The sequence below is a fragment of the Arachis hypogaea genome, chromosome 13, assembly GCF_003086295.3.
Source record: "Arachis hypogaea cultivar Tifrunner chromosome 13, arahy.Tifrunner.gnm2.J5K5, whole genome shotgun sequence".
NCBI lineage: Eukaryota > Viridiplantae > Streptophyta > Magnoliopsida > Fabales > Fabaceae > Arachis > Arachis hypogaea.
The window spans coordinates 4,513,661-4,530,198 of NC_092048.1; the positions used below are offsets into that span (position 1 = coordinate 4,513,661).

General features: G+C 33.6%; 2 protein-coding genes across 2 annotated transcripts; both read left to right on the top strand.

Annotated features, from left to right (window-relative positions):
- Window positions 1-4,528: 4,528 nt before the first annotated feature.
- Window positions 4,529-5,423, top strand: LOC112736608 (probable histone H2B.1). The gene has a single exon (XM_025786131.3). It carries the CDS (start codon window positions 4,761-4,763, stop codon window positions 5,208-5,210), a length of 450 nt encoding a protein of 149 aa, XP_025641916.1. The 5' UTR covers window positions 4,529-4,760; the 3' UTR covers window positions 5,211-5,423.
- A 6,126-nt stretch (window positions 5,424-11,549) lies between these two features.
- Window positions 11,550-12,744, top strand: LOC112736612 (histone H2A). The gene is made up of 2 exons (XM_025786135.3): window positions 11,550-12,103; window positions 12,282-12,744. Exons 1-2 carry the CDS (start codon window positions 11,633-11,635, stop codon window positions 12,522-12,524), a joined length of 714 nt encoding a protein of 237 aa, XP_025641920.2. The 5' UTR covers window positions 11,550-11,632; the 3' UTR covers window positions 12,525-12,744.
- Window positions 12,745-16,538: the final 3,794 nt, after the last annotated feature.

Here is a 16,538-nt window from a genome sequence, read left to right on the forward strand (position 1 = left end):
TAAACAAACTTCCTTGGAGAACGAGGTAAAAAGTTTTAAGGAAGCCAAAGCTGCCTCTGACTCAAGGGAAGGAGCTCTGAAAAAGTAGTTTTCCAAGATAATGAAGAAAATTGAAGAACTTGATCTTTTGGTTAGAAAGGATGAACAGGCGGTTCTCGATGGTGTGTTTGATGCCGAGAAGAACATCCTTGACCAAATCATGTTGAAGGCTCCTAACTTGGATGTATCTGAAGTCGATGCCTTCAACAAGGTGGTGGATGGAAAGGTTGTTTCAATATTATGATTATAATTTGTAACTTATTTTCTTCAGTATTTTGAACTTGATAATTTGGAATCTGTGGGACTTTTGCAGTACCTTCTCCCGTTTTTTCTTTGGAATTTTAATTTTATATGTTCCCGTTATAGTTAGGATTAACTCATGATTGTTGATGTTTTGCCATTTCACTGCTTGCTACATATCCTTCTTTCTTAAATCGTTTTATTTCGAACTTTAATTTCAGCTTGATTTCGACTTTTACATGGATGAAGGGATATTTAACGCATTCCAACCATAACATGAGTTTGAACATAGAGTTTGTAAAAGAAATCAAAATATTTAATTGAAGTATAAAATTGCAAAGAAGGTTCCTTTTGCCGAATACAGGAGAGGCCTCATTAAAAACGTAGTTGCCTAGGAAAAGAGTGCACTTATTCTACTTAATGATGAAAAATAAAGGAAAATTTTCAGCATTTCCAAAGAATAATACCTTTTCGAATGGGTTGCATTCCAGCTTCTTGGCACTTCAAAACCATCCAAGGTTTCTAACTTATATGCCCCTTTCCCATTGCCTCTTTCACCCTGAAAAGTCCTCTCCAGGTCGGAGCTAACTTACCTCGTGTTCCTGGTACCCTGGCATCACCTTGACTCAGAACTAGATCTCCCGCTTGGAAACTTCTAGGTCAGTCTTTCATATTGTACCTCTTGGCCACACTTTGCTTCAAAGCTTGCTTTGCTAAGTTAGCCATACATTTGACTTCATCAATTAGGTCCAAGCTTTCATGAGTTGCCGAGGTCTCCAAAAGTATTCTTGGGCTTGGCTCCTTGGGTTCTACCGGGATTACTACTTTTTCGCCATAGGTGAGTGTGAAGGGTGTTTCATTGGTAGTAGATTGCACTGTAGTTTGGTATGACCATAGTACTGACTACACCTTGTCAGCCCAATAGCCCAAGCGCTCATCCAATCTTTTCTTTACCCTTTTAAGATTACCTTATTAGTAGCTCCGACTTGTCCATTTGCATGCGGGTGCTCCACCGAGACAAATATTTGCCAAAATTTCAATTCGAACAACATTTTTTGAAACCTTGAGTCAGTGAATTGAGTTATGTTATCTGTGACAATAGATTTGGGAATCCCAAATCTTGCAATGATCTCTCTCCATACGAACTTCCGACATTGAGCAGAGCTGATACTAAGTAAGGGCACGACTTCAATCCACTTGGTAAAATAATCTATAGCAACTATAAGATATTTTACCTGGCTCTGTCCCTATGGAAAAGATCCCAACAAATCCAAGCCCCATTTGGCAAATGGCCTTGTCGGGATAACGGATATGAGCTCGTGAGGAGGTGCCTGGTAGAAGTTGCCGTGCAATTGGCATTTGCTACATTTCCTTACATATTCCATGGCATCTTTAATGAGGGTGGGCCAATAGTACCTAGCTCGAATGACCTTTTGAGCCAATGACTTTCCATTCAGGTGATGTCCACAGTAGCCCTCGTGGACCTCCTATAACACATACATTGTCTGTTGGTCATTTAAACATTTTAACAATGGTTGGGGGCACGCTCCTTTTATATAATTTCTCATTTATCATGGTATATTTGGCCGATTTAAGTCGTAACTTCTTTGCTTCTTTGGGGTCACTAGGCAAAGTCCCATGCTCTAAATATGAGCAAACTGGGTTCATCCATGTATTGAGATTCCCAGAACATAAAATCAGAACTTGGGGTTTGGTTACAGTAGGCTTCGTGAGCACTTCTTGTATGAAACTACGATTTCTTATTCCGGGTTTAGTGCTTGCGAGTTTAGATAACACGCCAGCTCGTGTATTCTGTTCCATGGTACATGCTGGATTACAAAAGAATCAAACGACTGTACCTCTTGTTGTGCTTTTTTCAGGTACTGCTATAATAGTTAATCCCGCACCTGATATTCCCCATTAACTTGGGATGTCACCAACTGCAAATCACTGAATATGGTTACTCCTGTAGCTCCGACATCTCGAGCCAACGCAAACCCTGCAAGCAAGGCCTCATACTTAGCCTAATTATATGAAATAGGGAAGTCAAATTTAATAGAGGCCTCGACCACCATGTCCTCTCTCTTGGTTAGGATGAGGCCAGCTCCTCCATACCGAACATTGGAAGTTCCATCTACATGAAGTTCCCATATCGGTATGCCAAAATCTGGGTGCGTCATTTCAGTTAGGAAATCTACCATTGCTTGAGCCTTAATGGCTAAGCGTGGTTCATAGCACACATCAAATTGAGACAGCTCAATGGACCAACTCATCATCCGACCTGCTAAGTCGGGTTTTTGTAAAACCTTTTTGATTGGTTGATCGGTTTGCACTATTACCAAGTAGCTTTGGAAATACTGGCGTAACCGACGTGCCGATATGAGCAATTTCAAAAGCAAGCTTTTCAATCTTTTAATATGGTAGCTCAGGTCCTTGAAGAACCATGCTAACAAGATATATTGGACGCTGATGTTTATCCTGATCCTTTAAAACTAAGGCCGAAGCCAACGTTTCTTCGGTTATAGATAAATACAAGAACAAAGGTTGGCCGAATTTTGGTTTTGCCAAGATACGAGGAGATGAGAGCAAGTTTTCAAAATGTTGAAAGGCGGCCTCACAATCCTCTGTCCAGACAAATTCCACATCTTTCCTCATCAAATTAAAAAAATAGTTCGATTTTAATCTCGGATGCTCTCACCTACCCTTTGTTCCACCTCCAGTAGGGAAATTGGGTGCTTTGCTTGGGTCCTCCTAGTGGTAAAGTGGGCCAAAAATTTCACCTTGATGTCAACAAAGGAGGATCCGTCCTTTTGTCGTATTTCAAATCAGTAGGCTTGTCAAAATGCTTTGACAAACGTACATGGAGGACGTGAGAAGCAAATGGGGTTTGACCCATTATCACGTGTTCTCGAACTTCCTTATGCCTTTTAGGACTTGGACTCCTCAACGGTGTCCACCCCATTTTAGACTGAACAGATCGCAATTCTTTTCCCACCCTCCTATCCTCTTCCAGAGAATCGCCATGTCGTCGTGGTGACCTCCTATCTTCTCGGTGGCATTGGGGGGAATGCAAAACCCTGCTAATTAGGGTCATGGCCTGCTTCAGGGTTCCCGTGGTTACACTCTCCATGTTCTCTGGGCGGGTGACTTCGGGAACGGGATTACCTAGACAAAGAGCATTCAGCCAATCGCCGTTCAAGTTCCAAACGATGGCTCTCCAATTCTTGTACCCGATGTCGCATCTCCTGCATGGCGTGATGGTAGTCGTCCCCTAAACCAGCGAAATGACGAGCTTCCGCGTGGAAGAGCTCCAAGTTTGGGGCTCCCTAATTCTCATAACTAGGATGAGCTTCCTAGCGATTCGGAGTCGCATCAGTTTCATGTCCACTCTCCTGGTTTGGTCCTTCAACGGAGTCTCTAAATTGATTGTAGAATGAATTCGATGTTTGGCCATGATTCTTAGCGAAGTAGGATACCCACAAACGGCGCCAAATGTTCGTACTGGTGGCGAGTTTATGAACTGAAAGGGTGAAGGTCGGAGATCCTGACTTTGGTGTGCACAAAACCAGGCCGAGTGGGTAACCTACAAGACACTTCGATGCTAAAGTCAGTGATAATGTATTAGGTGGTATGGAGCTTCGTGTTTTTACATGTTGATTGCCTTTTCTTTTTATTTCTGTCCCGTGGAGCTACTATTTTTCCAGCATCTAATGCCTTTACGTCGTGTCATTATTGTTGGGATTCGACGGTTATAGACTTTGGTGATGTAGCCGTTATGACGATCTCGACGTTATCTTGTAACATTGGTTTATATTTAATTGCTCGTCTGTTATGTTCTCATTTGTCTAGAATAGATACATAGTTCTAAATATTTTTCTAATTACTTAAAAAAATTTAAATAAATATAATATTTTAAAAATAATAAGGTATTCAAAGTTTTACTTGATCATTACCAAACAAAAAATCAACTATATTTCCAAGCTCATAAAACACCCGCGAAGCTAATTAGATTGATAAACACGAACCGCGAATAAAATGAAATGTGTTGCACATTTCGGCGCGCAACCGAAACTGTAAAAGCAATTAAAATTTGAATTTTATATTTGATGGGATCCCACCAGAGAGCTTCCAATTCTAATAAGGGAGAGAAAAGTGAAGTGCATCTTAACCGTCTAATCTCGAAGTTCCAAAAATGAATCTCAACGGTCTTTACACTGCCAACTCACCGATCCGTATGCGTTACACGTCATGAAAAATCTCGTCGTCTTTGGAAAGCTACTCCACGAATCGACACTTGCCACGTCAGCGATCCGCGTGAACCCCCGCTAACGAATGATAGCGCGAAATCCTTTTCTATATCAATCAACTGCAATCACAATTTTTCTCATTCTCAACTCGACTCAATTCATTCTCTTCAGAATCCCAATTTTCCCAATCCAAATACCTAACTCCTCTCAGAATCTCAAAATCCTCGCTTCGTGATGGCACCTAAGGCAGAGAAGAAGCCAGCTGAGAAGAAGCCCGCGGAGGAGAAGAAATCCGCCGTTGCTGAGAAGGCTCCACCGGCAGAGAAGAAGCCGAAGGCAGGAAAGAAGCTTCCAAAGGAAGGCGCCGCTGCCGCCGGAGACAAGAAGAAGAAGAGGAACAAGAAGAGCGTTGAGACCTACAAGATCTACATCTTCAAGGTCCTGAAGCAAGTCCACCCTGACATCGGTATCTCAAGCAAGGCCATGGGAATCATGAACAGCTTCATCAACGATATCTTTGAGAAGCTCGCTCAAGAATCTTCTAGACTTGCCCGCTACAACAAGAAGCCAACCATAACCTCCAGGGAGATCCAAACCGCAGTCAGGCTAGTCCTGCCCGGAGAGTTGGCAAAGCACGCTGTTTCCGAGGGTACCAAGGCGGTTACCAAGTTTACCAGTTCTTAAGCGATGTCCTCTAGTGGTTTCGTCTGGCCTAATTATTTTACCATTAGAATTATATGTCTTTAGTTGCTTAATTAGTGCTTTTATTTTGTGGAAGAAAAAAGAAACTTGTAAGTGAAGTTCTGGGATCTGCTTGATCCTTTTTGTGTAGTTTGCTGGGAAAAAAAAGGGACAAAAACAGTAGGATTTATGCAATAGAATCGATTATTGTTTGCATCTTGCCTGGTTTTCGGATTCGTTGCTTTGTATAATTGTATTGCATTAATTAGCAATGCCTAAACAAGCTTTTGCTCTATTTCCTCGTAACTGAGTAATTCACCTTTAAAGTCACCATGGAACCTTTTAATCTTCGTTATTGGATTTACTTTTTTCTTTCTTTCTCCTCATTTGATGCTAAGGAATCTGGTTGCTCCGTCACTTTGTTCCCTATCCTCCTAAAACTACTGCTTTTGTTATGCTCTATTGTTACATTATCACAAGAATTTTGACCTTGGTTTTAGTGTTTGGTTTAAATTATGCAAAGTTGAGTAATTTGAAGTTCCTTTTAGGCAATAAATAATAATCACACACAGGAATGAATGTGAACCCTATATATTTTAATGTAAAAAATAGTTCTAAAGTTTAGGTAGGATTATGCCACAGGTGCATGAGTCTTAACAAGTGCATAACAAAGTAGCCGTCAAATGTGGTGAATTGCCTTTAGTATCATTCGCATGTTCCCTCTCCTAAGTCCTAACATCACATTATTGCTCTATCACCGAATCCACCAAACTAGTTCTAATAAGTATTAAGCGCTTTAATAAAGAGAAAAGTTGTATTGAACTTATGAACTACTATATTCTAGTACTACATACTTTAAGTCTTTAACTCTTGAACCAATTTTGAAAATGATTGTGTTGTGTGTAATTTCAGAAAAAGAATTGGTGAGTGAAGTGTGATATATTTTTCTAGAATAAATGATCATTTGTATACATAAAAGATAAAAACGCTGACATATGTACCCACACTAAATCAAAACTAAACTTGTACCCACGAAAAATGCTTTTTGTGTAACAAAAGTATCCTGTCTTTGGAAGGTTGGAGTGCCACGTAAGGTACTCTTGTCACACGGCAGACATCTTGTGTGGGTATAAGTTTAGTTTCGATCTAGTATGGATACATATGTCAGTATTTTCATCTTTTGGTGCCGGAAATTTTTCTTTATTTCAAAGACAATAAGTGAATAAATTTAAGAGTGAGTTGATGTACCCGTTCGAAAGCAAAGAGAATAAATATAATTTTTTTGGTTTGCAGATGGCCTATTCCTTGTCATTTGTTAACGAAGGTGATTAACTTTTTATTGATTTATACATGAAAGAAATACAATATTAAGTCAACTAAAGGTGAATTATATTGAAAAAAAATATAAAAGCTTAAACAAATCTTGTCTCTATACAATTTTTCTTATGATTTTAGATTGTCATGCCATGTTAAGCGTTTAATTGTTTTGACATACCGAATACCTAATAGAATAAACTAACAATACATATTGAAATTGAAAATTTTAAATTTTATCATAAAACCAAAAGAATATATTTATAACCAACTAATTCTTTAAACTAAAAACTAATATCAACATTGAGCAATCAACTAAAATTTGATTATACAATTCTTTAGGGTTAATAGTCAAATTCGTCACTGAAAGATCACTTATTCTTCAAATTAGTTCTTAAAAGATTTTTTTAGCTATATTAGTCATTGAAAGATAAAACGTAAGTGAAATTGTTCATTCCATTAGTTAGATGATGACGTAGTAGGTTAATGTCATGTGTCACAAGATGATTGATTGAGTGTCAGGTCAACGATAGTTAGTTCGTCACGTATCACTTGACATGCAAAAAAATTATTTATAAGCAAAATAGTCCCTGAAAGTTCAGACATAAGTCATTTTTCATTTCTAAAATTTTAAAAATTATAATTTTAAAAGTTTTAATATAGTAGTTCTTTTAAATATTTTATACTAAAAGTTTTAATATTTTGGATTTCACTAAATATAGTAGTTCTTTTAAATATTTTAATCTTTTATATCTTACTAAAAAATATAGTAGTTATTTAAAAAAAATTATATAAAAATATTAAGATTCAACAAGTGATCCCACAAATTGATTTTTCAATTATTGAGTTTTACCATATAAATTACACAATAATAAAAATTATAATTTTAAAAGATTTAAAAGATTTAAATTTTAAAATAACTACTATATTATTTACTGAGATTTAAACTATTTAATTTTTAAATATATAATCAACAATAATTTGATAAACTCGTTTAAATAAAAAATTTCACTATAAAAAATTATAATTTAAAAATATAAAATTTTAAAATACAAATGACAAAATAACTTTATAATAATTTAATTATCTTTATTATTTTATGTAAAGAGAATTTTGTTTATTAAGGTCTAAAAAATAATATTTAAATTAGTACTATAAAAAAATATTTTAAATTTAATATTATTAAAAAAATAAAAAAAATTATATAAGGACTAATTTGATTGATTTTTAAAATTTTAGGGATGAAAATGACTTACGTCTGAACTTTTAGTTTTAGGGACTATTTTGATTATAAATAACTTTTTTACATGTCAAGTGACACGTGGTGTACTAACTGTGTCACTGACCTGACACGTCAACCAATCATCTTGTGACATGTGGCGTTAACTACCACGGCATCATGCCATGTGGTATTTAATGTGACACGTCATCATCTAACTAATGGAAGGACCAATTTGACTTGTTTTTATCTTTCAAGGATTAATACGACTAAAAAAATCTGTTGAGGACTAATTTAAAGAATGTGTAATCTTTCACAGACGAATTTGACTATTATCCCCAATTCTTTATGATATAAATGAATCAACTCAAGTCTGTATTAAATCAAATATTTTCTGTACAAGATTAGAAATGAGAGACATTATGCATCTACAAGACCACAACTAAAACAAATAACGATAAAATATGGATAATCATATCAAAAGAAGAAAAAGCTTAAATTAATAATGTAGTGTCATTATTTGAAATATGTAGTTGTCCGAAATATTTCTTAACATCTTGTTATTGCTACACTTTTTTTCTTTCAGACTTATATGTTGGTTAAATGCTGAATTTATCTAGTTTGACCTACTTAATAATCAAGTCATCATGAATTAGTATCAGTTGAAGATGCTGACGACAGTGCTAATTACAATAATAATTAAGATTTATCTATAAAGAATTTACGTATTTTTTAATAAAAAATGAATCACAAATCAACGAAAATAAGTTTGAAAATAAGCACAACATTTTTACTGTTATTGTTACACCTCTCACCATAGATCCCATAATACAAAACTCTAGAATAGTAGAATATATAGACCTTGCTCCCTAATGTACAATCAAAATCCCAATACAATTCACAACCTCTTGAATTGATACTAACGTGAGTGCTAGAGTAATTTTTTAAGTATTCTTATGCTGCTCACAACACAGCTACACTACACACTCGCACCAATGGGTTCATATATATTCAATGACCAGCTAAGTCAAAACAACGCACACAGAGAAACATCTATTAATTAAGCATGTAAGGCCGGTACATGCTCAAAACATTCAAAGTAGATAATCAATGAAACATAAACTAAACCTATATCTCTAAAGAGTAAAGACATGTCTATTGAGGTAGCGTTTGGTAGAGAGACAGAGATTGAAAGATTGATACTGAGAAAAAGAGACTTAGAGACAGAGACTGAAATAAATCTCAGTATTCTGCTTGGTGCAAAGTAGGAGACATAAATTGAAATAAGAATGAAGATTTAATTTAATTTGTACAAAGGATAAAATTGAAATTAATTAATTGAAATGAGGATATTTTAGGTATAAAATGTTGTTAAAGTTTCAGTCTTCGTCTTTAAAAATTTCAGTCTTCTGTGTCCCTACTTTTTAGAGGTACTGAAATACTGAAATTTTGGAGACAGAGACAGAAATTTTAATATCAGTCTTTGAACCAACAAACATGATATTAAATCTCCGTCTCTCAGTCTCTGTCTCAGTACCTCGAAACAATCGCTACTTTAAAGAGTTCAGATCCAAGTGTGATATTTCATTTCTTTTTTTTTTAAGGTAATATGGAGGAACCTAAGCCCAAGTGTGATATTGCCATATTCGAATGGCAAGGGAATTAAGAAACCCTTGTATGCCCCAAAATATTTTTTTTAGGGCCTAGGGGCCCTCTAAGCTCTAATGGAAAAAAAAACATTGACAATCTAATTTAAAGTTTGCAGTGCTCTTTGGTGATTTAGTCCCACCAAATCCATAATTTGTACATTCTTAATTATTTTAGAAAATTCCTAATCAAAAGAGAGTGAAAAATATAGATAAAAAGTTTGCTTATCAATTTTGTTATAATATATTAAAATTAAATATTTAACTAAATTGTGCCCTAAAAGCACATTTTAAAAATATAATAATAATTTTTTTAAATATTTTTTATATATTCAATGTATTGAAAATTAAAAAAAAAAAATTATAAAATATTTTTTTTAGAGTAAATACTCTTTTTGGCTCTTATCATTTTTTAAAATAGACAAGTCGCCCTCTAATATTTGAAAAATGATAAATCGATCCGTGTCCATTTTTTCTGTTAGACACTTAGATCTTTCTGTGGCTCTCTCTATTTAGACTCGACGGAAAAAACTGACATATAATAGTGAGGTGGTAACTCAATTGGAACACATCATATAAATTGGTTAGGACCACTTAGTCCCTGCCCAATCAGCAAAACGACGTCGTTCTCAACCAAGGAAAAACACGCATTTTGAAGAGTCTCCCCCTCTCCCCTTATATCTATCTTCAATAGCCCCAAATCACCATCACTTGACACACTAAATTACACCTTAACTCTAAAAAAGTGAAATATTTTCCTTTAAGGCAAGTTGACGAAAATTTCTAGTAAGGAGGTAGTGAGAACGTTTTGACGAAACTACTGATGGCGCAACTAAGGTTAGTATCGTGTTACTTTTTAGCAGTTTTCTGAGTTGGTTGTCATATATATTAATCTTGTTTTAATACCTTAGTAATTGTTTGATCAAGTAAAAATAGTTTAGTAATGATTGAAAGATGATTAAAGAAGTTATTTGATCCTATTCGCTGCACATTATTCTTCTAGCAGATGCCATTTGAAATTGTCTTTGTTTTTCTCCTTGGGGATTGGTTCGAAAGGGATTTTTATGGAGTATTGTACTACTTTGATGGACAAATTGAGACATTTTTTCATTAAACATAGATTATATTAATTTCACAGATTTGGTGAAAATGTTTAAGGTTTAGAGTATGCAAGTTACAAAGAGATTTATTGGTATGATGGTACAGTCTCTAATTTAGAGTCTAAATTGCATGTTCTTAAAGAGAATAAAGAGATTAACGAGATGTGTGACAAAAAGACGGAGAGAGATATATTTTAAATTGTCCAGGATTTTATAGTTCCATAACTCTCATACAAAATTATATTATCAATAATGCAACAAAATCACAATTTATTCACATAGAAAATACAATTACAGGGAACAACGTTTCATATATTAACCCTAACCAAACATGACAGGTTGCAATAAAATACAATCTATAGCCTATATTACAACATATTTCAGTGCTCTAATGCAATTAATATGGCTAGCATAAGAGAGACTATGAGCTAATTATTCTATTTCTTTGATTTTTTTTCGATTTCCAAATCAATCTTGTGTTTTAATTGATCCAATATGTTCTCTAGCATTGTCATTCTTCTTTCAATATTACTATCTTTCTCATGCCCAAAACGACAAGAAATCAACTCATACAACCATATGAATTACACTCAGTTGCTGCTTGTGTTAGGATTCGAGAAGAGGGAGAATGAGACACTCTTTAAAATGCGCATTTCTGTTTGACTGAGAACGACGTTGCTTTGCTAATTAGACAGGGTCTAAATAGTCCTAATCAATTTATATGATGCATTTATGCTAAGTCACTACCTCATCATTATACGTCAACTTTTTATGTCGAGTCTAAATGGAGAGAGCTATGAAAAAATCTAAGTATCTAACAAAAAATAGGAACTAATTTGTTATTTTTCAAATATTAAGGATGTAACTAAAAGCACATTTTAAAAATATAATAATAAAATTTTTTAAATATATTTTTAATAATTTTTATAAAATATTTTTTTATAATATGTTTAATTTTTATCCTTAGGGCATAAGTCAGCAAAATCTTAAAATTAATTTCAAATTTACTAAAAATTTCAACTCTTTAATTATGCATTAGTTATTTTTCCTTATTTGTTCCCTCGTGTCTTTGTTCTCTAATCCACCAGCGCATTGTTACTCAGCAGATGAGAATCTAAGCAAAAAGCAAAAAAAAAAAAGGCAACAATGCTTTGTGCAAATAATTCAGAAATCTCATTGGTCCATATACAAGTCACACGGATATCCATTTGGAACATATCACAGCCGTTGATAATATCCAATCAAACGCCCCAAACCCACTCACTTACACACCCACGAGACTCCTCTCACACTGTCCCAAGCTCAATAAAAGCCAAGACTCCACTCCCTCCGCCACCGCAATCACACCTCTTCCATCACCGGAAAAAGAAAAGGAAAGAAAAAAAAAAGTTAATTAAGGTTCTGATGGACAGCCCCGCTGTAAAAGGGAAGAAAGGAGCTGCCGGAAGGAGAGGCGGTGGTCCCAAGAAGAAGTCAGTGTCAAGGTCCGCCAAAGCCGGTCTCCAATTCCCCGTCGGAAGGATCGGACGCTACTTGAAGAAAGGCCGTTATGCTCAGCGTTTGGGAAGCGGCGCTCCGGTTTACCTTGCCGCCGTTTTGGAATACCTAGTTGCTGAGGTATAATCACAATTACGAGTTCTTAGTAGATCTTCAATTATTATATTTCAATTTTGGAACTAAGATTTAATTTTAGGGTTAACAGTTAGATCTCAGTGTCGACTGATTGCTGAGGCTAGATTTGCGAAATCTTACATTAAATCTGGTTGTTGATTGTTCTTCTCTTTTGTTCGTGTAGGTTTTGGAATTGGCTGGGAATGCTGCTAGGGATAACAAGAAGAACAGGATTATTCCAAGGCATGTCCTGTTAGCTGTGAGGAACGATGAAGAGCTTGGAAAACTGCTTGCTGGTGTTACCATTGCTCATGGTGGTGTTCTTCCTAACATTAACCCTGTGCTTTTGCCTAAGAAGAGTCAAGCTGCTGCTGCTAAGGAACCGAAGTCTCCATCTAAGGGCACAAAGTCTCCTAAGAAAGCTTAATTGATTATGATATTTTGGTGTTAGGTTACTTTTGGTTTCTCTTTGATTTTAATGTATATCTGTTGTTAGGTACCTTTAGTCTTTTTTAGGCTGGCAGGAATATGTGATGCTTGTCATGGTATCCTCATTTGGAATTTATGGTGAATGGATTATTCGAAATAGCTCTTTTTCATGTAGCAAAGATTAGAATTTGAATGTTAATGCAAATTGGCTTATGATATATTTCTATTATGTAATTTTCTATTTAGTAAAGATGTCATAAAGCGCAAATGATATTGTTGGACTAGATTTTTGGATGCAATTACAAATTTACAATTGTTTTTTTTTTTTTTTTTTTTTTTTTTTTTTTTTTTGCAATTAATTTTAAGTACCAACTTCACTCTTCTCTCTGGTGAATCTAGGGATTAGAGAGTAATTCAGTATGTACTGAAATAATATAATATTAATTATTTTTTTATGAAAACTTGATGGCGGGAAACATCAAAGCCGTGGAAGAACTGAATTTTGAGGGAAAGCACCTTTTATTCGCTGTAATATAGCTGCTTGACAGAAAGTCACTTATGATATGAAATAGGATTGTGGTCAATTTGATCCTATTTTATTTACTCGTCCATTCATCATGTTTATTGGTTCATATCAAACTCGTGTTACTCTTAAAACACTTCTCCTGTTGCTCTAAGTTCAAATGAATGATAACCTGTGTAATCAAGAGAAAAAAGCTATAAAGAATCTTAACCATATTTTTTGTGGTTTTGCACATTTATTCACTAGGTATATTTTGGTGCTAAACTCTTATTCATTCAGAAATATTTGTTAATGTAAAAATGTTACCGTTCTTTTAGAGTTTATATATATATATATATATATTTTTTTTTTTTTTGTGGTTATTTACGTAGCATTTAGCCTGTTAATGTGATTGGCCTCAGATCTTTTTATTTTTTTGGTCCCAGGCCTCAGATTCAAAGCTCATTTGAAATTATGTTTATGCTTGTGATGTTTTAATTTAATTTATAGCTTAATCTAGGCACCAGTTCTCTTCTCTATTTGATAAATGTGCAATAAAGTAAAGATCCAACGCTAGATATAGATATCCGGCAAGCTCACGCTGCTTTTGTTTTTTCTCATTTTTTTTAAGCGATAAAGTTGCAAACTTTGTGTTTACTTTTCCTGTTTTATAGAGGTCTAATCTAAGTCTTTCAGAAATTAGAAACAAAATTCATAAATCAATGTAACAATCTATGATTTTCAATTCAAATTTGTTAGAGCTAACAGTCTAACACAATCTTTAAAACATAAATTTGGTTTATTATTCGAAAGCATAAAGGTATTTAAAAAGTCCTAAACGTTGGATCAAATTTGTTTAGATAATTTTTTTAAATATCATATTACTTGAAGCAGTATTGTAACTTTTGCTTTCAGTTCTTACTATTAAAAATTGACTGTAAAATTTATTCTCTCAACTATTCTTCATTTTTCTCATCTTTTCTACATGTACCATCATGTTCATTTTATTTTACAACTATTTTTTTTTTTACCTTTTTCATCTTTCATCTTTATTTTATTTCATCTTCCTTGTGGCTTATCTCTTTCTTAGAGTCATATTTATATTTTGTAATGTATTTTTGTATTTTATGCACCTTATTGTTATTTTTGTTTAGTTTTATAAATTTGTTTGTCAGTTTGCTTTTTATTATTATAGTTTATAATTATTAAACATTATCAATTATGTACATATATAATTATTCTAGTTTACCAGATCTTATAAAAAAAATAAAACTAATTTTATGTTTAAATATTGCATAAAAATTTTTTTTATTTATTAATTATATTTGAGTATAATAATATAATTTCTTTTTATTTATTTATTATGTGAAAAATATTTTTTTAAGAAAAAATTCTTTAAAAAAAATGTAAATTGTAGTTTCTCAAAAAAGATATTTTTTTTATTGAGTAAAGTACTAAATTGATCACCTATGTTTGGACGTAATCCTGTTTGATCCTTAAGGTTTAAAGTGTCCTATTTGAATCCAACAAAAGATTTATTTAGCTTCAATAGAGTGCTATCCTGAGGCCAAAATTAAATAATTAACGAAATGTCTTAGGAGACAGAACAAGGTCGATAATTTAGAGAGTAAGTACAAGCTACCGAGGTACGAAATTTGTTCTTTAAATTATCAACCTCGTTCTTGTACTGCTGTCACGTAGGATATTCTGTTAATTATTTAACTTTGAACTGAGGGTGGGATTATATTAAAGCTAAATGAAACTTTTTTGGATTTAAATAGGACACTTAAAACCTTAAGGATCAAAACAAGATTAAGAGCCCGTTTGGGAAACAGTCGAAGCTACTTTTTCTGACTTTTGAATTATGAAAAGTCACAATATGTGTGTTTGGCATCATTTAAAAAAAAACTTTTAATTTTTCGAAAATTTAATTCACAACTTTTGAAGAAGTAGAAATATATGACTTCTTCTTCTCTTCTTCTCGATAAGTCATTCTATCATTTCTCTAAGGTTATGTTTGGTTGGAAGGAAAGAAATAGAGAGGAAAGAAATAGAAAGGAAAGAAAGGAAAGGAAAGAAATTGAGTGGATTTTTATTTTCTTTAGATGTGTTTGGATGAAAGGAAAATAAGAAGGAAAGAAATAGTATAAAAAGACAATTTTACCCTTATGTTATAAAATATATTAAAAAAAGTAAAAGGGTAATATTGGAAGTAGAGAGAGAGAGAGTTAATTTTCTCTCCATTGTTGGAGGGAAAGAAAATTGGTGGGTCCCACCAATATTTTTCTATCCCATTTTCTTTCCTCTTCCATTTCTCCCCTCAACCAAACAAAGGAAAATAACTATTTTCCTTTCAATTTCTTTCCCTTCCTTTTCCTTCCTCCCATTTTCACTCCAAACAAACACACCATAAACAAATTGGCTTTAAAACAAAAAAATTTACTTTCATTTTTGGCTCTATGAAAATATTAGCCATCCACCACCATTTTTATATAAGGTTCCATCTGTTAGAAGCACTCACCTTCCACCATTATTTTTACGCAATATTCTATCTGCTGCAGAAAGTATTGACCCTCCACCACCATTTTTACGTAATGATGCATCTGTTGAAAATATTGTCCTTCCATTACTATTTTAAAATAATGTTTCATCTGAATTACCTATTTCATATATTTCTTCCAGTTATTTTTTTATCATTTTATCATTCTATTTTTATTATTAAATTTATATTTAACATTGTGTGTGATATGAAATCTCAGTTTTAATTTTATTTTTTTCACATGTGATTTTATTTTTATATAATTTACTATTATTTTTATAGTTAGTTATAACAAATTCTTGAGTTATTTATCCAAATGCTACAACTTTAAAATAAGTACTTTCATAACTGAAAATCCAAACACAAAATAACTTATTTATAAGCTGCTATTAAAAAAAGTTCCTATACGTTAAACTCTTTTTTCAAAAGAGCTTATTTAAATTAATTAGCCAAATTAGGCCTAAACCCAAACGCAGGAGATCAATTTAATACTTTATCCTTTTTTATTTTTTTACTACTTTTACTACTAAAAATTTACTAAACATGCTAACAAATAAAAAATTTTTATTAATTTAATAGCACCAAAACAAGTATTTAATATTATGTGTAATTTATTATAATATGTATATAATATTTAAGATAATATATTATATAATATAATGGTGGCTAATGGATCTTAGGGAGCCTGAGGTTCCGCCGTTTGCTGCTGGTGCAGCGTCTGGCCATTTGACTTGACAATGTCGCTGCTGTCTCGAGTTACAAAGCTTACTCTTCAATGTTGTCGTACCCTCCAAAACAGCAACGTTGTCCAGTTTTTTTTCGTAGCATCTTCTGAACTGATCTCCATGGTTGCCATGTCAGTCCGTCTTCATTCATAGGACGCAAAAACGTTGGCTTTAACAACCATAGCGTCGCATACCCATTCTCGAGCCTTTAAACCGCAATTTCTGATCGTATCCCTATCTACTCCG